This window comes from Zootoca vivipara, chromosome 2, assembly GCF_963506605.1.
Source record: "Zootoca vivipara chromosome 2, rZooViv1.1, whole genome shotgun sequence".
NCBI lineage: Eukaryota > Metazoa > Chordata > Lepidosauria > Squamata > Lacertidae > Zootoca > Zootoca vivipara.
Window position 1 is genome coordinate 14,575,389 of NC_083277.1, and position 22,142 is coordinate 14,597,530.

Sequence of the window (22,142 nt, forward strand, 5' to 3'; positions counted from 1 at the left end):
ATAAAGATCCGCAGTCCCTCTCCCGGCCAGCGCCAGGTCTTCTCACGGACCCGACTACATGCCAGCAGCTGCAAAGGGGGGACAACCCCCTGCGATAACTGGTTTGGGGTGGGGGGAAGGCTTTGCTCACCCCACCCACCCTGATTCATCTTGAAAGGAGATGCAGGGCAAAGCGATACGATGGCTGGGGTTCCTCGCCGCCCTGATAGCTACGGGGGCCAGCTGGGAAGCAGGTGAGGGGGGCACCTGGCTGGGTGGTGTGGGGGGGGCGAAGGATGCAGAATGGTGGGGATAGCGCGGGAGGAGGGCATGGGAGCAGAAATGGATGTGAGTGACAGGTGAAAACAGGAGAAGAAAGGGGAAGATGTGGGGAAGGAGGAAGGGGGGGAAGGGGGATAAATATCCAACCCATTAGAGCGGAGGAAAATATGGGGGCGAGGGGGGGCGAGCAGGAGAACAATAAAGGAGATAAAGGGGACCGGAGGTTGAATGTCAAAGCATAATACGCGAGGTCCCCTAGAGCGCAGACCCGGCTCTGGTGCTAGGGAACCCGGGAGTCTTGGCACCAGCCCTTTCTGAACCTTTTGCTCTACGAACTTATTAGTGGTGCCTGTTTATAATCCATCCCATCGGACCCGAAGCCCCTTTCAGCTAAATGCCAAATTGGTCTCGGGGCTGGGTGAGATGAGAGTGGGGGCACTCTGTACATGCTCTTGCCCTGATTATTATACTGTGGTGCGTTCCAAAAATGAATCCTGGCATCAAAGCCCAGGCTCAGATTAATTCCTGACTGCTTTTCGCCCAGAATTCTGTCCTCTGGTCTAAAGCACTAGACCCGTTCCCCTTTTTGGGTAACTTTGGACATCTTGCTTTTCACCTTCATTGGCGCGACCCTGTTGTTAAAGGACAAAGACGTCCTGGTTGCCGGCTGTATACAATTTCCCCAAACTCCTAGCCCTCCCTGCTTCGTGTACCCACCCCTTTGGAGAAAAAGAAGAAGACGACGCTGACTCTTCCCTCGCTTTGTTTCCTTCAGAGATTAACAGCTCTGTGACAGGCAACCGTTCAACAGGTGCAGTTCCTCCCCATACAGAGATACTGAGGTGGTAAATGCTCTCTACCTGTTTGATTCCTGCTTTTGTGAAGCCCGTAGGTGCCCTGGGTGAGGAAAAAGAAGGTGGCAGTCCTGTGTTCTGACTATGCTTACACTTTTGCACATTGAAACGAAAAAATAACAAGAGAGGATCTTTGTTCAATAGGAAATGCTGAAGACAGAGATGTGATAAAACTTCTACGCATTAACAATACCGGTTGGTGCATCTGGGTTGCCCCTGTTGCAACTTTTTTTAAAAGAAAACCATGCTTTTTTTTTCTCCCAGACCCCCTCTGCCCACCCAAGTACAAAGTCAACTGTCTGCTCCGTCAACGTCTGGGCTGCGGGCCGGAAGGGGCACCTACCTGTGGCCCTTGCTTCCCCAATTATGAGGAGAACTCTAGTGGAGACTGCGTGCAGAAGAAGGTCCCTAAGCATGGTGAGGTCTGTGGGGAGGTGGGAGGGACCTGGGGAAGAGTCCGCCAAGGGCTTTAGAGGGACAGCTGAATGGCTGAGAAGACTGGGAGCAGAGAGGGGCTCTGTAAAAAAAAGGACGCTGGACAGTTAAGTCCAGTCAAAGGTGACTATGGGGTGCAGCGCTCATCTTGCTTTAAGGCCGAGGGAGCCGACATTTGTCCACAGACAGCTTTTCCAAGTCATGTGGCCAGCATGACTAACAAGCTTCTGGCACAACAACACCGTGACAGAAACCAGAGCACACAGAAACACAGTTTACCTTCCCGCCACAGCGGTCGGTACCTATTTATCTACTTGCACTGGCGTGCTTTCGAACTGCTAGGTTGGCAGGAGCTGGGACGGAGCAACGGGAGCTCACCCCGCCGTGCAGCTTGTGACTAAAGGCCTGGTTTTCTCTCTCAATACCTTCTCTCTTTTTTTAGAAAGCAAAACAAAAGGCCAGAAGAAGCCTAAAGACCTGCTCGCTCTCATCCTTTCCCTCCTGGCCAAGCATGAGAAAGGGCTGAAGCCATCAGACATGGAGACCACTTGGCCTGGTAGGCGAAGCCAACAAACACACCCCTTTTCCCAGCATGCCAAACATAGGGAGCTGCCTTATACCAAGTTAGAGGATTGGTCCATCAAGCTCACTCCCAGCATTCCAGACCCACCGGCTGTGCTGATGGGAGCTGGAGTCCATGAACATCTGGGAAGGCCACCGTTTAGCTTACCCCTAGTGTTGTCCTGAGGGCTAGAAACTATGACCGCCATATGAACTATTTAAACTTAAGGGGCTGGGGAGAATACGAAGGAAAAACAGCCCAGGTGGTCATCCCACTGTTAAGTACGACACGTTTTCCCATCAGTCCCTTTTTGATAGCTCCCTGGACCACATCTCTTTACCTTCGATGAAGGGGTTCTCCTGGAGATTCAGATTGGTTGTTCTGAATGGTTTCCCTGAAGAAGAGCCTCATTTGAAACATATTGGTTCTAGTAACTGGTTCCTTGTTGATTTATTCAAAGCATATTGACCATGCTCTTCAGTCTAAGTCAGGCATAGGCAACCTTGTCTCGCCAGATGTTTTGGAACTAGAATCATAGAATCATAGAGTTGGAAGAGACCACAAGGGCCATCCAGTCCAAGCCCCTGCCAAGCAGGAAACACCATCAAAGCATTCTTGACATATGCCTGTCAAGCATCTGCTTAAAGACCTCCAAAGAAGGAGACTCCACCACACTCCTTGGTAGCAAATTCCACTGCCGAACAGCTCTTGCTGTCAGGAAGTTCTTCCTAATGATCAGGTGGAATCTTCTTTTTTGTAGTTTGAATCCATTGCTCCGTGTCCGCTTCTCTGGAGCAGCAGAAAACAACCTTTCTCCCTCCTCTATATGACATCCTTTTATATATTTGAACATGGCTATCATATCACCCCTTAACCTTCTCTTCTCCAGGGTAAACATACCCAGCTCCCTAAGCCATTCCTCATAAGGCATCATTTCCAGGCCTTAGACCATTTTGTTTGCCCTCTTCTGGACAAGTTCCAGCTTGTCAGTATCCTTCTTGAACTGTGGTGCCCAGAACGGGACACAGTACTCCAGGTGAGGTCTGACCAGAGCAGAATACAGTGGTACTATTACTTCCCTTGATCTAGATGCTATACTCCTATTGATGCAGCCCAGAATTGCATTGGCTTTTTTAGCTGCTGCATCACACTGTTGACTCTACAACTCATGTGTAGTTCACAGTTGCACTACAACTCCCATGATCCATGACTACTGGCCCTGTTAGCTAGGGATCATGGGAGTTGTAGTTCCAAAACATCTAGAGAGCCAAGGTTGCCTATGCCTGGTCTAAGTGTCTCAGGGAGCCTTTTCAGCTGTTCCACTAGGGGGTGATATAAGGCAGGTAGTAAGGGAAAAGAATTTCCAACTTATTTAAGGTGCCTCCAGAGTCTCCAGACTGTCACTATTTGCAAGGTGCAAGTATGTACAGTACTAGAAGTCTAAGTTTATGCAGTTGAAGAGCTTCTGTCGTCCTAGTGTAACCTATCCACTTAAAACCACAACATCAGACTTCGAGTGGTTTGGAAAGGGACAGTGCACTGAAAAATCTGGGATGAGCAAATATATTGAAACCAATATATGAGATAGATGCATGACATGCAAAGCAAGATATGTCAAGCCTTTATTTGTTGCAATTGTAATTATTTGTCGTTAGGAGGGGCAATTATAAATGGAATGGAATTAATGAAAAGTAATAGCAATGTTTATTTTTGTGTTATTGTAACTATTTGTTTTATTACTGTGGAATTTCCAAAAGAAAGCATTTGTAAAAATTAAAAGAAAAATAATAAGTTACATTACTGAAATAAATGCACTTTTCGACGATATTCTAATTTTCCGAGTTTCACCTGTAAGCTTTGTACAAGCAAATCAGGACGAGAGCTCCATAAATAAGAAGACTTTATTTATATTGACACCTTGCTTTTCAGGCAGCATGGAGGGGTTTGAACCACCCAGCTCCCCCACTTCCTTCCCCACCTCTTTCCCCCCAAATGCCTCCTACTCCGTGAGCGGCACTCCAGATTCTTCCAAGTCATATGAAGACACCCCAGTCTCAGCCACTATGCCCCCGACAAGAGTGAAAGTGGATTTCAAGCAAAGGTCTCGACCTCCGGCTACAAGTCTGAACAAAGCGGTGTCACTTAGTGAGTAGAAGTGATTCTGTCAAGATGGGGGGGGGAGGCAGATAATGGAACTGGGCTGCTTGGAGAGCAGAATGTGGGATGTAGCAAATGGATGGCTTTAAAAGAGGGTTAGATGGTATGTTGGAGTGCAAGGGGTGTTAGAGGAGGGGTTGTACCTCTGGTGGGAAGGAGGGTACATCATGCTTCTTCTAGGGTGGTTTGTCCACCTTTGGTCCCCCCACCCTGCACTCAGCTCTCACCTGTGGCTCCTATAAGCTGCCAGGATGTGACAGCAGCCACACCTGGGAACAGCCTTGAGTGGCTGGCTAAACATATCTGAAGAAGTGTGCATGCACACAAAAGCTTATACACAACATACTTAGTTGGTCTCTAAGGGATGCGGGTGGCGCTGTGGGTTAAACCACAGAGCCTAGGGCTTGCCGATCAGAAGGTCGGCGGTTCGAATCCCCGCGGTCCCTGCTCCTGCCAACCTAGCAGTTCAAAAGCACGTCAAAGTGCAAATAGATAAATAGGTACCGCTCCGGTGGGAAGGTAAATGGCGTTTCCGTGCGCTGCTCTGGTTCGCCAGAAGCGGCTTACTCATTCTGGCCACATGACCCAGAAGCTGGACGCCGGCTCCCTCAGCCAGTAAAGCGAGATGAGCGCCGCAACCCCAGAGTTGTCCGCAACTGGACCTAACGGTCAGGGGGGTCCCTTTACCTTTAAGGTGCTACTGGACAATTTTTAAATTTATTTCGACTGCATCAGACCAACATGGCTACCTACCTGAATCTGGCTAAATCAGGTGAGGGGAGCCGACGGGTCTCAAACCCTCGGTGAGTTAGGGTCCTCCCCAGGCTTCAGTGGACTGAGCGGATGAGACCAATTGTGGGTCAACCAGTCAAGAAGACGGTTTTTGCACATGCTGTAGAGGGGGCAGGTGGGGCTCACCCACCTGGGAAAGGAGCCCATCTAGGAGACGGAAAGCTGTGATCCTAAACCTCTGTTGCTTTGCGGGAGAAGAAAAGTCTAAGGCGTAAACCCTACGCAAATCCAGAGTGGGGTCCCTAAGAGAGTTGGACGGCACCTTGTTCGCTGCCTCCTGGCAACTCCTGCAACCAAGCTGATGGAATCATCTTGCTCTGCTTTCCTTTGGACCACATCAGTGAGGCCGAGAGGGTGGTCTTGTCATCTGGGCAGCCCAGGACCTCCATACTCTTGGGGAGGTTGCTTTTGTGTTGCTAATGCAGTGGTTTGACTTCACCCCATAAGGCACACTCCATGGGCATAGCAGCTGCCCCCCTAGATCAAGCAAAGCAATAGAAATACTTAACTAACTGACCAATCATGTCGGTTCTGCCCTCCACCCCCCCGAACAAAAATCCTGGCTACGTCCATTATAGACCACCTCCACTGTTGGGAGGTTGGATGCTTCTGAATACCAGTACAGTGGTACCTTGGTTCTCAATCTTAATCCATTCCGGATGTCCGTTCGACTCCCGAAACCGTTCAAAAACCAAGGCGCGGCTTCCAGTTGGCTGCAAGAGCTTCCTGCATTTGAGTGGAAGCTGCGTCGAACGTTCGGCTTCCAAAAAATGTTTGGCTTCCAAAAAGCGTTCGCAAACCGGAACACTTACTTCCGGGTTTGCGCCGTTCGGTACGACAACTAAGCCGTTCGAGAACCAAGGTACCACTGTAGCTGGAAATCGCAGGAAGGGAGAGTTCTGTTGTGCTTAGGTCTCCTGTTTGCAGCTGGCCACTGTGAGAACAGGACTCTGGATCAGATGGGCCACTGGTCTGATCCTGCAGGCGGCTCTTCTGTCCTTATGCGTTTGTTTCTAGACATTCTCCTTTATATCTGACACTCAAAGGGTTAATTGTGGTCCTTACAGCTCTCGTGGTGATGTGCACAGTGACAGGGGTTTCCGGACTGGTAGTTGCTGCTATGTGCTGGTACAGGTAGGAAATGTCCTTCCCCCATATTTGCTATTATTATTATTATTATTATTATTATTATTATTATTATTATTTTAGCACAACAATGTCGTTGGTAGGCCTACTTTACAAAGTTCTGCGAGCCAAAAGGAATAAGGTTGGCTTGCACAATGGGACATTCCCTCCTCTCTTCCCCCTGTACCTCCTAAACCCGTTCTGGGATCTCTCCCAACCCTCCAGAGCAGAACTGGGGGGCATGGTGGGTGTGGGAGTCCTGTTACACAAGCCAAACTGGTTCCATGCACACAGCGACTTACTCGAATCCTGCCCCACACATTTGAAGCACATGATCCCCCCCCCCGAAGAATTTTGGGAACCACAGTTTATCAACGGTGCGGAAAATTTTTAGCGCTGCCAGCGGTGAACTGAATTTCCCAGGATTCTCTCTGGGGAGAAGCAATGCACTTTAAATTTATTGTTTTTATGCAACCCAACATCCAGTATTTTGTGAATACGGAGCATGTTCAGTATACATTAGAGTTGCCAGGTTCCCATCATCACAATTACATCCCCCCCCCTTTAAATGTATTTTGAACTCTTCCAAACCTTGGGACTCCCCCAATTCTGCTGATACATTGCTATTGTGCATAACACAAGTCCTTGATTTCTTATCACACATCCACAATGCCCAAGTATGATTCTGTAGAAAATCTATAATTTGTTGCCTTCAGACCATAATTTCATTTACCTATTAATGTGAGATCTCTGCAGGCTGTGTTTTTTTTTCCAATTTGAGTTAGTATACACAAGTTTATATGCAGTTTGTACATAGTTAATTGCATTTGTTTTTAAATGTTGAGCATTCATGTGAGGGATTGCTTTTGTTTTTATAGCTCCTTTAAATGATAATTGACCCAAACAAGCTAGACAGTTTTGAAAACCAAATTCTCGAGTTTGTTAGGGTTTTTTTGCAGCATCTTGATATACAGTTGCTTTAGGGTGTGTTTTTTTGTTTTTGCTAGATAGCCATAGGCACTTCCAACATTGAGCGTTTGAAATAAAGGGAATGAGATTAGATAGGCGGAAACACAGTTACTTAGGGTTGGCTTCCATACGGGATGATGAAACAGTTCTGAGACAAAAAGGTTTTGTGAAAGAGATGAAGCGACGGATAAAATGGGTACTGCAACAGAAGGCCAAAAGAGAGAAGAAGGAATGTGGTCTTGCCCTTTGATCCAACATTCCCAGAGCTTGCTTCTTCTAATGTTTTTATTTATTATATCTTTTAATTGTCCTTCCTGTCAGGGTTGCGTACATTGTCTCCCCCACCCTACCCCCAGATTACCCTAGTAAAGAACCTTTGAGGTAGATGAGAAACTTCATGGCGAGGGCCATGGGCCGGATTCCTGCATTGCAGGGGGTTGGGCTAAAGGACCTCTGGGGTCCCTTCCAACTCTACAATTCTAGGATTCTACGACTGAATGGGGGTTTGAACTTTCTAGCCAAAGAGCAACATTCTAGCATCACTCCACCTTGGGGCAGGGCTCACACCATATCTAGAAGTCTTTTTTTTCTTTTTGCGAAAGTTATCGGCCATTTCTTTCACTCTGCACATGCCCCAGGGCACTCTTTTTTTGTCAATCTGGTCTCAAAAGGCCCATATGCTGCAAGCAAAGTACCAGTATCTCCCTCCCTTCTTCTTTGGCAATCACTCGTAGCCGAGTAAGATTGTCTTCCATGAACACGGTTTTAACAATGAGTCCGTAAGTGACCGTGGAGGCCAATTCTGGATCCACACGTCCTTCCACAGTAAGGACATTGGTTCCCGGGGGGGGGGGGAGTTGATCACGGTGTGGATTTGCCAAACGTGCCTTCCTCTTAGCACATTTCTCCCTTGCGTTCTGAGTTCAGGTGTCCATGACACCTTTGGTAAAGGCTGTTCTCCAACTGGAGCGTGTTTCCCAGTTGTCGGAGTTTATACTACATTTTTTAAGATTTGCCTTGAGACAGTCTTTAAACCTCTTTTGTTGACCACCAGCATTGGGCTTTCCATTTTTAAGTTTGGGATAGAGTAGTAGTTGCTTTGGAATATGATAATCAGGCATCGGCACAACATGACCAGTCCAACAAAGTTGATGTTGAAGAATCATTGCATCGAGACTGGTGATCTTTGCTTCTTCCAGTACACTGATATTAGTTTGCCTATCTTCCCAACTGATGTGTAAAAATTTTCGGAGATGCCATTGATGGAATCTTTCAAGGAGTTAGAGATGACGTTTGTACAGGTGAAACTCGGAAAATTAGAATATCATTGAAAAGTGCATTTTTTCAGTAATGCAACTTAAAAACCAATGTATGAGATAGATGCATGACATGCAAAGCAAGATATGTCAAGCCTTTATTTGTTGTAATTGTAATTATCTGTCATTAGGCAGGTCAATTATAAATGGAATGGAATTAATGAAATGTAATAGCGATGTTTATTTTTGTTTATTTTTTATTATTGTAACTATTTGTTTTGTTACTGTGAAATTTCCAAAAGAACACATTTGTAAAAATTAAAAGAAAAAGAAAAAATAATAAGTTGTATTATTGAAATACATGCACTTTTTGACGATATTCTAATTTTCCGAGTTTCACCCGTAAGTGGTCCATGTTTCACAAGCATACAGTAAGGTTGGTAGTACAATAGCTTTGTAAACAAGCATTTTGGTTTCCTTGCAAATGTCCTGGTCTTGAAACACTGCACTTCGATCGGGAGAAAGCCGCACTCGCAGAGCTCAGGCGATGCTGGACTTTGGCATCAATGTTGACCCTTGTGGAAAGATAACTGACCTCCCTCCACACAGAAGGAAATGTGGCCTCCCCAAGTTTAAAAAGCAGGACTATGAAAACTACGCAGGGAGGGTGTTCTCACAAGAGCTTTTGTGGTGATGCTGTAAACGTGTGCCAAAATTCAAATTGCAGACTGTGGGGTTGCTTGTTTGCCATCTGTAAAAAAAAACATCATACAATTCATTTCCAGGCTACAGAAGGAAGTACACTTGGCTCAGAAGATGACATATGCAGGCAGCCGGGGGAACCAATACCGATACCATCAGCCCAGTGCAGTATGTGACTTTGCCATTGGTTGAATGCTCACTTGGGGTGGGGGTGCTGGGAGCCCCCTGTGCCCCTGACAGCCCTCAGATCATCACTTTAGAGCCCAAGGGGGACATCCAGTGAACCTGAATGGGGAGCAGGATTCAGGGGCAGGCGAAAGTCTGCAATTCTTTAAACGCAGTTAAACTTTGGAACTCGCTGCCACAAGATGCAGCGGCCACCAACTAACTCACCACCCTGAGAGCTATATATTACCCCTCGTATCGGGAGCAGTATATGCCGGCCGGCTTTCCAGCATCAGCTCGGCTACTGTGGGAAATGGGGAGCTGTGCTAAGTAAGCCTTTGTTTTGGTCCAGGCCAGGCTATTCTTACGTTCTCTCTTATCCCCTCTAGTACATGGACTCCCGACTAGCTCAGTCGTGCCAAGTTCACCACTATCAACATCAGAAGAAGCTTCTCACCACAACCAGTGAGGAGTAAGTGTGCTCTTTTCCACATCTCTCCATGGGAGTGGGAAGTTGGGTGCGAAGCAATCACTAAGAACAGAAAGGGGCCTAACTCAGTGGAGTTGGTCAAAGGCTCTCTGGCGAAACCTTCAGGCCCTTGAGGTCAGTTGCCTCTCAGGGTGGACCAGCATCCCCAGCCTGGGGCCATTCCAGATGTTTTGCTGGGCGGGGCGGGTGAAAGTTGCCATTCAAAGCATCTGGCTGGATAAATTTCACACTGAATGTCTTTTCAGGCATAGTCCTGATTATTCTCCAAAGTCTTTTTAATCACCTTTTTAAAACCCTGTTTTAACTTAGTTGGGTTTTCCCCACTTTAATCTCTGTTTCCTTCGATTTGTTCCCAATCTTTTTTTAAATTATTTTTTATTAAATTGATTTATTTGGTTTTTCAAATTATAATTGTACAGAAATATATCAAACAAGATTCCAAGGAATCTCCTGGACTTCCATCCTCCCCTTTGTGGTTCCTGTTATTTATTATTTCCTTCTGCATCTTTTATGACAGTCCAAATCTTTTAAATCTCCATTGTATCCAGAATTCACCCTTAAACTACAAGTGATATTCCAATCCTACTAACAATTTAAACTGTTTTACAATGGTCTTTAAGATAAGTTATAAAAAATTTCCCTAATTTGTTCCCAATCTTAACTGATGTCATTTTTACTTTTTATCACACCGGATATTTGTATATTTTATGTTGAGAGCTGCTCGGAGAACTTCTTTGTAGTCGGTAGAGCACAAGACTCCTAATCTCAAGGTTGTGGGTTTGAGCCCCATGTTAGGCGAAATATTTCTGCATTGCAGTGGGTTGAACCAGTTGACCTACCATTCTATGATCTCATCAACACAAAGAAGTATTTCTTTTTTCTGATCCTGATCCTGTACTAGACTATGCTAGGCCAAAATGTTTAAATGTTTCTTTGATTGTCCTTGAATCTTCCCACCCCACTTGTCAACCTTTCCTGCCACACCACAGGAGTAAATCCAGGAGCTGGGGGTGGGAAGGAAATGTTTTTGGAAAGCGGCTGGAACCTCTAGGGCAGGGGTCAGCAAACGTTTTCCCTCAGACCTTGTGGGGGGCCAGACTAGATTTTGAAGGGGGGGAGAACAAATTCCTATGCCCCACAAATAACCCAGAGATGCATCCATGGGCCGGATTTAGAAGGTGATTGGGCCACATCCGGCCCCCAGGCCTTAGTTTGCCTACCCATGCTCTAGGGCAGACATGTCAAACCTGCGGCCCTCCAGATGTTTTAGACTACAGTTCCCATCTTCCCCAACCACTAGTCCTGCTAGCTAGGGATCATGGGAGTTGTAGGCCAAAACATCTGGAGGGCCGCAGGTTTGACATGCCTGCTCTAGGGGTTTCCATTTCCTAAGGTCCCTCATCTCACACTGTTGCCTCCTTCCTTCAGCAGAGAATCCCCCAAACCAGTAGAGCAGCTCTCCACAGAGTCAGAGACTGAGAACGGAGATTACACCGTGTACGAGTGTCCAGGACTGGCGCCGGTATGTATGGCAAGGTCCTAGGTTCGGTTTCTTGGCATCTCCAGGTAAAGCCAGTGTTGGCCTAGAGACGAACCAATGATCTGACTCCATATAAGGCAGCTTCCTATGTCATTCGGAATGCTTCTGTGTGTGGTGTGTGAAGGGCCGGCCCAGGGAATTTTGCCGCCCTGGCGCCACTCTTGCCCTCCTGCTTCTTGCTGCCACCTGGCACCTGCCACTCACATCTGCAGGGCACTCACCTCTGCCAGGTGCTTGCTGCCGCCTGCTCCTGGACTCTGGTGGCAATGGGGCAGTCTGTTAAAACGTAAAAAAGTAAAGGTAAAGGACCCCTGGACAGTTAAGTCCAGTCAAAGGTGACTATGGGGTTGGGGCGCTCATCTCGCTTTTAGGCCGAGGGAGCTGGCGTTTGTCCACAGACAGCTTTGCATGTCATGACTAAACCGCTTCTGGCACAAGAGCGCACAGAAATGCTGTGTACCTTCCTGCAGCAGCAGTACCTATTTATCTACTTCCACTGGTGTGCTTTCGAATAGCTAGGTTGGCAGGAGCTGGGACAGAACAATGGGGGCTCACTCCATCGCGCAGATTCGAACTGCCGACCTTCTGATCGGCAAGCCCAAGAAGCTCAGTGTCTTAGACCACAGCACCACACACACGTACCCCTGGGTTGCCCAGAAGAAGGCAAGCAGGAGAAAGATGGCTGCCCAGGGGCAAGATGAGGAGAATGCTGTTGCAGCTGCCGGGGTTGAGGGCCAGGAGGCAGCAAGTACCTGGCAGAGGTGAATGCTGGGCACTGGGCACCAGTCATCGCAGCAGTGAGGAGAGGAAGTGGCAGTGGGGGTACCAGCTCTGGTTGAGGGGTACAGGGTGTGGTGTTGCTGCTGCTGTTGGCAAGGCGGCAGAAGGTCCAGCTCCTGTCCCCCACCCACAAACCAAGCTCTTCCTTGTCTCTCCTCTTTGGGCAATGGCTTCTCCTCTTCCTCTCAGGGTGACACGCTGAAGGAGCTGGCTTTAGACTGCGTCACAGATGGGCTGGCCATGGGTGGGTGCTTTGCATTGGCGCACGAACCTGTCTTCAGAATACCCACAATCCAGCAAAGAAGAAAAAGAAATAATCTAGAATAGGGTGGGTGTGAAATGGTTCACCTTGGCTGCAGCGGTCGAAATTCTGGCAGTGGAGTTCTGCACCGACTGAAGCTTCCATGTCGCCCCATGTATAACGCATTACAGTAATCTAGCTGTAAACATTGATCACGTTAACAAGGCATGATTCCTTTTGCTGAAGCTGGTGAAAGGCACTTCAGCAATGCTGGTTCAATACCTGCTCTTTCAGGGCGTGCATAGTCTTATCTACAACTAGTCAAATGTCAATTTCCCAGACATGAGAACTACTTATCCCCAGTGTCTCCATTTTGTCAGAATTCAGATTTCGTTGATTGGCCCTCCCATTGCCGAATCCAGGCCTAAATTTAACACCTGGCTCAGGTGACAAAGAGAAACAGAGCCAGTGGCATATTGATGGCACCCCGCAGCAGTGGGGAGATGGTGGCTCTCCAGATATCCTCATCCCTGACCACTGGCTGTGCTAAGTGGGGCTGAGGGGGGCAGGAGTCCAAGAACATCTACAGAGCCACAGTTTCCCCATGCAGTTAAAGAGTGTGGAGGGCAAGATGACACTTTGCAGAGCTCTATAGCATAGGCTGGGATGTGGGTGGCGCTGTGGGTTAAACCACAGAGCCTAGGGCTTGCCGATTGGAAGGTCGGTGGTTCGAATCCCCACGATGGGGTGAGCTCCTGCCAACCTAGCAGTTCGAAAGGACAACAAAGTGCAAGTAGATAAATAGGTACCGCTCCGGTGGGAAGGTAAACAGCGTTTCTGTGCACTGCTCTGGTTCGCCAGAAGTGGCTTAGTCATGCTGGCTACATGACCCGGAAGCTGTACGCCAGCTCCTTCGGCCAATAAAGCGAGATGAGCGCCACAACCCCAAAGTCGTCCGTGACTGGACCTAATGGTCAGGGGTCCCTTTACCTTTATAGCATTGGCTAAGGAAGGTTGCAGATGGTGACAGCAGCCACGAAATTAAAAGATGCCTGCTTCTTGGGAGAAAAGCAATGACAAACCTAGACAGCATCTTAAAAAGCAGAGACATCACCTTGCCGACAAAGGTCCGTATAGTTAAAGCTATGGTTTTCCCAGTACTGTAGTGATGTATGGAAGTGAGAGCTGGACCATAAAGAAGGCTGATCGCCGAAGAATTGATACTTTTGGATTATGGTGCTGGAGGAGACTCTTGAGAGTCCCATGGACTGCAAGAAGATCAAACCTCTCCATTCTTAAGGAAATCAGCCCTGAGTACTCACTGGAAGGACAGATCCTGAAGCTGAGGCTCCAATACTTTGGCCACCTCATGAGAAGAGAAGACTCCCTGGAAAAGACCCTGATGTTGGGAAAGATGGAGGGCACTAGGAGAAGGGGACGACAGAGGATGAGATGGTTGAACAGTGTTCTCGAAGCTACGAACATGAGTCTGACCAAACTGTGGGAGGCAGTGGAAGACAGGAGTGCCTGGCGTGCTATGGTCCATGGGGTCACAAAGAGTCGGACATGACTAAATGACTAAACAACAACAAGTAAAGTTGAGCAGCAAAGTCCCTATGTTACTTTATGAAACCAATCCTGTAGATGGGAGTGGGGCCTCTATATCACTGTGACCCTGCTCCAACCCTTACAGCAGATCCAGTAGGAGATCATGGTTGGTCCTCTCAAAAGCCTCTGAGAGGAGATCAAAGATAAAGCAATCACGCTTGCACTGCCTGTCTCTCTTGTGCAAGAGGTCACGCACGGGGCAGTGAGAGCTGTTCTGGTGCTACACCTTGGTCTGAACCTGGATTGAAATGTCTAGAGATAATCTATCTTCCAACTGTGCCTGGAGCCAGAGGCCTACAATCTTCTTGAACACCTCACCTGCAAAAAACAAAACAAAAACCGGCTATTTGGAAAAGGATTGATACAACTTCTGAATTCAGGGTGGGTTTCTTAAGAAGTGGCCACACACTGCCTCTTTCAAGTAGGCCAGGACCTCACCCTCTTGAGATGTGGCATTGATTATCTCGGGGAACCTACTCAGGCAATCACTTTTGGCTAGCTGCAATTAGTCAAGGTGGGCAAGGGGCAAGGGTCGGCCAAACGCACCATGTCCGCACCGACTGAAACCGATGCCGTAAAGAGCTGGATGAATGTTCTTCAGTAGGTCTAGTTACAGGTAGGTAGCCGTGTTGGTCTGATGCAGTCAAAACAAAATTTAAAAAATCCTTCCAGTAGCAGCTTTCATGAAAGCTCATACCAATGACAAACTTACTTGGTCTCTAAGGTGCTACTGGAAGGATTTTTAAAATTTTGCCACAAGCTCCATCAGTTCAAAAGGCCAGTCAGACATAACAGTTTACACAAAATAAGGAAGTATTGACAGGCACAGGTCTTCCTTCATTTGCCCACCTGCGTTTACCTCATTATGGTGGTGGCTATATAAGAAGACCTACTGAAGAACATTCACCCAGCTCTCTCTTTCATCCACCTGCGTTAACTTCACCAGGGTGGTGGCAACCTAAGACCCAACTGAAGTATTTTCTATCCAGTTCAGTTTTTACAAACTATATTGAACATTCTTTATTTTTCTATTGGCATCAGGTTGCTGTTCAATACATGGACATTACCCACTTGTTGAATGGTTCATTTATTCAGACTTTAAAACGTTCACTGAGCATATAATTCATTCCATGTTTTTGGCAGAACTAGTATTGATCTGCACGTGGCATTGTAACATGTTTTTGTTTGTTTGAATGGTCATTAGTCTATCTTCAGTCCAGTTACAGGTAGGTAGCCGTGTTGGTCTGAGTTGAAGCAAAATAAAAAAATTCCTTCAGTAGCACCTTAAAGACCAACTAAGTTTTTATTTTGCTATGAGCTTTTGTGTGCATCATCTGAAGAAGTGTGCATGCACACGAAAGCTCATACCAAAATAAAAACTTAGTTGGTCTTTAAGGTGCTACTGAAGGAATTTTTTTTATTTTGCTTCAGTCCAGTTGTTATCCTAGTAAATTCCCTTTTATATTTATTAGCCAGTTTGTGGTGGTTTGTTTTGGTTTATTGCTATATTATTATCACCACTTTGATACTTTGTTTACATTGTAAACTCAGACTACATATTGTATATCTGCACACACAGGAATTATACCAGGACAGGCACGGAGGTCAGAGGGGATATTGCCAATGCAATTCTGGGCTGCATCAATAGGAGTATAGCATCTAGATCAAGGGAAGTAATAGTACCACTGGATTCTGCTCTGGTCAGACCTCACCTGGAGTACTGCATCCAGTTCTGGGCACCACAGTTCAAGAAGGATACTGACAAGCTGGAACGTGTCCCGAGGAGGGCAACCAAAATGGTCAAAGGCCTGGAAACGATGCCTTATGAGGAACGGCTTAGGGAGCTGGGTCTGTTTAGCCTGGAGAAGAGAAGGTTAAGGGGTGATATGATAGCTATGTTCAAATATATAAAAGGATGTCATATTGAGGAGGGAGAAAGGTTGTTTTCTGCTGCTCCAGAGAAGCGGACACGGAGCAATGGATTCAAACTACAAGAAAGAAGATTCCACCTAAACATTAGGAAGAACTTCCTGACAGTAAGAGCTGTTCGGCAGTGGAATTTGCTACCAAGGAGAGTGATGGAGTCTCGTTCTTTGGAGGTCTTTAAGCAGGGGCTTGACAGGCATATGTCAAGAATGCTTTGCTGGCGTTTCCTGCTTGGCAGGGGGTTGGACTGGATGGCCCTTGTGGTCTCTTCCAACTCTATGATTCTATGAGATTCTGCTGCACGAGTGGGTTGGCCACTGGGAATTTGGTTCCTTTCCTTTTCCAAGAATGCTTTGATTAACAACAACTCCTCTTCTCTTTCTGCAGAGTGGAGAGATGGAGATCCACAACCCACTCTTCGATACCTCCACACTAAACCAATGCCCTCCCTAAGTGCATACCCCCCCCCTCTCTCTTTCTCTCTCCCCTTTCTTTTCTCATCCACATCTCCAACTCCTGGATTAATAGAGGGATGATGCAGCTTCAGATTCATAAAAAACACAAAAACAACCTACTTCCATTAGATGCCGACTGTCCACCTTTCCTCTTTAAATAAAGGCCGCTTTGGTATGACTCAACCATCAGTCACACACACACATCCCACCTTCATCTTCTGGGAATGGATCAAATGGGGGGAAACCGGCCATTAGGATCTATATTTTTTAGAAAATAGAGATCATCTTCAAAAATCCACATCTAGAGTCTCTGGTATTTCTGTCTTTGCTAGAAAACCTTTTTATCAAGCTCTCCTGATTCTATCTACCTGGAAGCATTTAGCTTATAAAGCTGTGCAAGCCAGGGGCGGAATGAGGCTTTGTTTCACCCGGGTCAAAGACCCAGTTTGGCACACCCACACATTTGCACACACAGAGCCTGAGAGCCTGAAAAGCTCCCCTCTGGAGGCTTCACCCTGGGCAAAAAACCTGGCTAGCCCTCCTGTAGCTCTGTGTAATGCATACACTCATTTGAATTGAGGCCATGGACTTCGCTTCATTTCTTTATAGAGCGTACCAATTGCTTTTTTCCCTTTTACCCAACCCCAAGTGATGTACAGTGTTAACAGGCTGCACTCAGCAAAACCTGAAGCAACAGCATCAGAATCGTTATCGTAATGGTGGCAAGCATTGCAGGAAAAGTAAGAGGAAAAGAGCATTGGCGGGAGAAGGTGTACAGAGAAGACACCCGGTGGGTCTTCGTGGAGAGACTGTTCCGTAGTTACGGTGCCACTGCTGAAAAGGCCCTGCTCCATATCCTTAGGTCTCATCTCTGCGTGGACTATAGAATCCTGGGTTCAAGGTCCTTCTACCCAGATGTGCATGCGTGTCACCATGTTTATATGACTACCTAATTCCGTGTCTATCAACGATGTGGAATTGCAGACGTAAGAAGCTTGCACGACCTTCCCTGCCCGACTTGGAATTGCCTCTTGCTAATGCCTTTCCGCCTTCTGGTCTCGTGGCTGCCTGTGCTCCAGAAGCCAAACACGGGTTGGGATCCGTGCGCTGTATGTAATAGCACTGTACCTGTGTCTCAGTCAAATGTGTTGTTCTATTACTTCCTCCGCAGCAAGTGACCTGGCTCACTTGCTCGAGTCGCTCGTAGCCGCAACGATGCTCGTTTGCAACTGCTCTCTGCTTGTGAGTTGTGTGGGTTGGTGGGGAAGGGACAAGCAGGGTATTGTGTTGACAAATAATCACGGCACATAGCATCTTTGTACAGCGCTTTCCCCAATGTGCTGAAAAGACTTCAGCTTTATAAATCCTGTTGGTAGCCTTAACTACAACCCTCCTGTGGAGTCTAGCATTACTATCCCCATTTTACAGATCTGGGCTCTCAAAGGTAGAGAGAGAGGGAGATGAAAACACTCAGTGATTTCATGGCAGCACTGAGATCTGAGCTCACCTTCCAGCTCACCTGTGCTCTGTATGGTTGCCATACATCTGGAATTTTGTGGACATATTTGGAATGCTGCAGTTAGCAGGAGTGTCCAGGTGGAAATCGGCAAATGTCTGGGGAAATCTGGACTTATGGCAACCCGTGTCTGCAGTGTCGTTTTTGCCAATTTCCCGTTAAAATAGCTCAAATATCCTCAACAACTTTGGCCAAAAAAAAAGCTCAGCAACCTTTCTGTCTGGATTTTCATCAGCAACCCTATCCTAAACCAGCCTACCTGGTGATTTCCAGCTGTTTTGGATTACAACTCCCATCTGTGCTGGCTGGGTCTGGCGGAAGTTGTAGTCCAAAACATCTGGAGGGCACCAGGTTGGAAAAGGCTAGTCTAGAGCCATGCAGGTATGTGGCTTTGCACAGTGGCTTCTAACCCGCTGGCAGCCACAGTACAAGCCCCCAAATGGATGGGGACCTCCTGGAATTCAACCAGCGCATTCTGCCAGATATTAAATCCTGCTGCATGACAATAATGGAGTCCTCCAAAATACAGTGGTACCTCTAGTTACGAACTTAATTCATTCCGGAGGTCCGTTCTTAACCCGAAACCGTTCTTAACCTGAGATGCGCTTTCGCTAATGGGGCCTCTTGCTGCCGCTGCACCACCGGCACATGGTTTCCGTTCTCATCCTGGGGCAAAGTTCTCAACTCGAGGTAACTCTTCCAGGTTAGCGGAGTTTGCAACCTGAAGCGTTTGTAACCTGAGGCGTTTTTAACTGGAGGTACCACTGTGCTAACAAACAGAATGGAAAGTGAGAATTGAGTTAGGCCTTGGCTGAGCCCAAACTATGGCCTACTATTCATGAGCAAGCGTGCTGGTGTACGGCAGGCAGGAGGGGGGGAATCGCAGCTGCTTTGCTCCTGCTGCTCCTGAGCTACCAGGAGATAAACTATGGTTTAGTGTTGCATTTGAATCCAACCATGTCCCTATTTTTCAGGGACAGTCCTGGATTCATGGGCGTACCCAGCGAGGTAAACCCCGTATTTTACAGACCATAACCCACATTTTCCCCCTCCAAAAACTGAAGGGGAAAAGTCGCTGCGGGTTATGGAAATTGGGCTGTTTCCACCCCCTCCGCAGCTGCAGCCAGCAACAGGAACATGGGGGGGGGAGAGAAGCAGCCCAAAATCGTGCTGTTTCCACCACCTCTGTGGCTCCCTTGGCCCCCCCCTAGTTTTGATCCTGGGTACGCCCCTGCCTGGATTTACAGAAGCTGTCCTGGTTTCTGATTCGATCCCGGAATGTCCCGTTTTCCCTTAGGATGTCGCTAGTTTCATCAGAGAAATGTTGGAGGGTATGGAGTTATGCGATCCACAAGCCAAGAAGATATAAGTTTTAAAGTGCTTAATTTTTTTTGTTTTTGTTTATTATTATTATTATTATTATTATTTATATATGTTGGAAGCTGGCCTGAGTGGCTGGGGCAACCCAGTCAAATGGGTGGAGTTTAAATAATAAAATTATTATTATTATTATGGAATGGGGTGTCCCTATTTTCATCAGAGAAATGTTGGGAGGGTATGGTTCCCCCTTCCCCCCCAATGGTAGGTCAAAAAATAAACCTTGGTTATATCTTGTGGATTGTTTAGGGTGAGAAAACCGAAAAGCCTGGTACAGCAGAACCTCGGTTTTCAAACTTAATCCGTTCCGGAAGGACGTTCGGCTTCTGAAAAGTTTGAAAACCGAGAATCGATGGGCTGGCTGCAAAAAACGTGGCTCGGAAGCCATTTGGCTTCCAAAAATCGTTCAAAAACTGGAGCAGTTATTTCCAGGTTTTCATCGTTCAGGAGCTGAAACGTTCCAAAACGGAGGCGTTCGGGAACCGAGGTTTGACTGTAACACTAAGCCAAACTATGGTTAACTCTCGATAGTATGGCAGCAGCGGGGGGGGGGGGGGGAGGAATGAAGCAGCCGTGGTCTTCCCCTCCTATGTAGTTTACCAGCAAGTTTGCTCCTTCACAGTAAGCCATAATTTGGCTTCCCATGATCTGTCAATCAGGCCTTAAGCAACCCTAAGACACCACGTCAAAATGACTAATCTGTAGTACAGAAGCCTCTCCAAATTCTCAAACACCCACAGAATGTCTGTCTGTTTGCCTCTTCAGCCAGATAAAAAATAAAAAAGGTCCCAGAGGAGTTTGCAAAACAACACCCATATGTCTCACAGTACAACAATACCCATCTCTATAAAGGAGAAAGCTCAGCCTCAGGGTACAAACTTCTCATATCCTCACCTGCTCTTATTTTCTAGTACCTCATGAAGTGGACTCCCTAGTCCATAAAGGCTTTTACCGTAATAAATTTGTTAGTCTTCAATGTGCCACAGGACTCTTAGTTATTTCTGGTACAAATGCTAGCACTTCACCACCCTGGCTAAAGGTGAAGGTAAAGGGACCCCTGACCATTAGGTCCAGTCATGACCGACTCTGGGGTTGTGGCACTCATCTCGCTTTATTGGCCGAGGGAGCCGGCGTACAGCTTCTGGGTCATGTGGCCAGCATGACTAAGCCGCTTCTGACGAACCAGAACAGCACACAGAAACGCCGTTTACCTTCCCGCCGGAGTGGTACCTAATTATCTACTTGCACTTGCACTTCTTTTTCTACTTGCACTTCTTTTTCTCTCTCTCTCTCTCTTTTTTACTTTGACGTGCTTTCGAACTGCTAGGTTGGCAGGAGCTGGGACCGAGCAACGGGAGCTCACCCCATCACAGGGATTCAAACCGCTGACCCTAGGCTCAGTGGTTTAACCCACAGCGCCACCCGCGTCCTGGCTAGTAGAGGCTGAAATGTTGTTACGGTCGACATTGTTCAGATTTGAGTTGTTCCCCCTCAGTAACATGAGGGTAAACATCTTGGCACCGTGCCATGAACAGACTGCCATTGCACGTACTGCATCTGATAATAATAATAATAATAATAATAATAATAATAATAATAATGGACTTGGTTTGCCCATAACGTTATGCTAAAGCAACGCTTAGCACAAAGAGGCGGATTTCTAGAGCAGAGATAGGACTGCAGTCGCCACAACTGTCTCTCTGAGAACCTGCATGTTTGCAGGAAAAGGTGGGATAAAAATGCAATCATAAAATAGTAGGAAGATTACAGGTAGGTAGCCGTGTTGGTCTGAGTCGAAGCAAAATAAAAAAATTCCTTCAGTAGCACCTTAAAGACCAGCTAAGTTTTTATTTTGGTATGAGCTTTCGTGTATCTGAAGAAGTGTGCATGCACACGAAAACTCATACCAAAATAAAAACTTAGTTGGTCTTTAAGGTGCTACTGAAGGAATTTTTTTAGTAGGAAGATTTATTATTATTATTATTATTATTATTATTATTATTATTATTATTATTATCCCCCATGTTGAAGTTAGGATGAGCCTTTGTGGCAGAAGCGAGGTTTGAATTCGGATCCTGACATAAAGAAGAGAGAGTGAACAGACCACTGAATAGACAACAAGGTACACTAGGCTGTGGTTAGCAGGTGGGTGGGTGATCTGGTTCTTTTTTGGGGGGGTTTCAGCTGACCTTGATTTCCACCAGGCTGCTGAGCTTGTTTACAACAGGAGCAGGGTAAATTTGGGGAGGGGGAGCTGTCAAAGAGTAGGGAGGTGTGAATGCCCCATTGTTGGAGGAAAGCTGATGGGTCCTTTTTGGAGGTGGGCAGTGCAACCCCCCCCCCCAATAGGCCAGAGAGAGGATAAGGAGTCCAGGAAACCAACCCAACAGGAGAGCTATCAAGAGCCATTGATAAGGTGACAGCTCACTCTGCAAGATAATGGGGACCCAAGGCCCTTTGATACATTGTCCTGGTCCCAGAACATTGACACCTATAGGGCCAAGGGGAGGGAGGTGCTGAGAGGGGAGGGAGAGAACTTGACTCCCGTGGTTTTATCTCTTGCCCATCAGTTGGGTTTTGTTCCTTTTATAGGCCTTGATGAGTACTAAATGTCAATCTAGGGTAGCACTGGAAGTCTGGGGAGGGAGCCAGGGAAGGATTCCCTAGCCCTCTGGGGAAGGAATTAGCCATTTCCAGGGGTATCGGTGGAAGAAAGGGAATAAGGACTTTTGGAATCCCGGCTCCCATCATCTCCAGCCAGCAGGTTCAATGGTGAGCGATGATGAAGTCCCATTAGCTCCAACAGCTTTTGGTGGCTTACAGCTTCCCGAACCTCAGAGCCCTGAAGTAAGAAATCCGATATATCTGTATTCCGAGCAGATTCTTAGCCAACTGAAGAAAAAAATAAAATTTAAAACTGAATATTGAATT

The 22,142-nt window shown here is 46.9% G+C and overlaps 1 protein-coding gene across 1 annotated transcript; it reads left to right on the top strand.

Moving 5' to 3' along the window:
* Positions 1 to 138: 138 nt before the first annotated feature.
* On the top strand, positions 139 to 18,856 carry LOC118076088 (neural proliferation differentiation and control protein 1-like). Its single transcript, XM_035098630.2, has 9 exons — positions 139 to 233; positions 1,380 to 1,532; positions 1,993 to 2,106; positions 4,042 to 4,257; positions 6,129 to 6,195; positions 9,197 to 9,281; positions 9,668 to 9,750; positions 11,197 to 11,290; positions 16,251 to 18,856. The coding sequence occupies exons 1-9, from the start codon at positions 161 to 163 to the stop codon at positions 16,314 to 16,316; spliced, it is 951 nt and encodes a 316-aa protein (XP_034954521.1). The 5' UTR covers positions 139 to 160; the 3' UTR covers positions 16,317 to 18,856.
* Positions 18,857 to 22,142: the final 3,286 nt, after the last annotated feature.

What these genes read in the sequence shown, in the direction of transcription:
- LOC118076088 (XM_035098630.2), top strand. Translation starts at nt 161, where the DNA reads ATGCAGGGCAAAGCGATACGATGGCTGGGGTTCCTCGCCGCCCTGATA. An exon ending in GGGGGCCAGCTGGGAAGCAG is followed by an intron (nt 234 to 1,379) that starts GTGAGGGGGGCA and finishes TTTTTCTCCCAG; the next exon opens with ACCCCCTCTGCCCACCCAAG. An exon ending in GAACAAAGCGGTGTCACTTA is followed by an intron (nt 4,258 to 6,128) that starts GTGAGTAGAAGT and finishes TGGTCCTTACAG; the next exon opens with CTCTCGTGGTGATGTGCACA.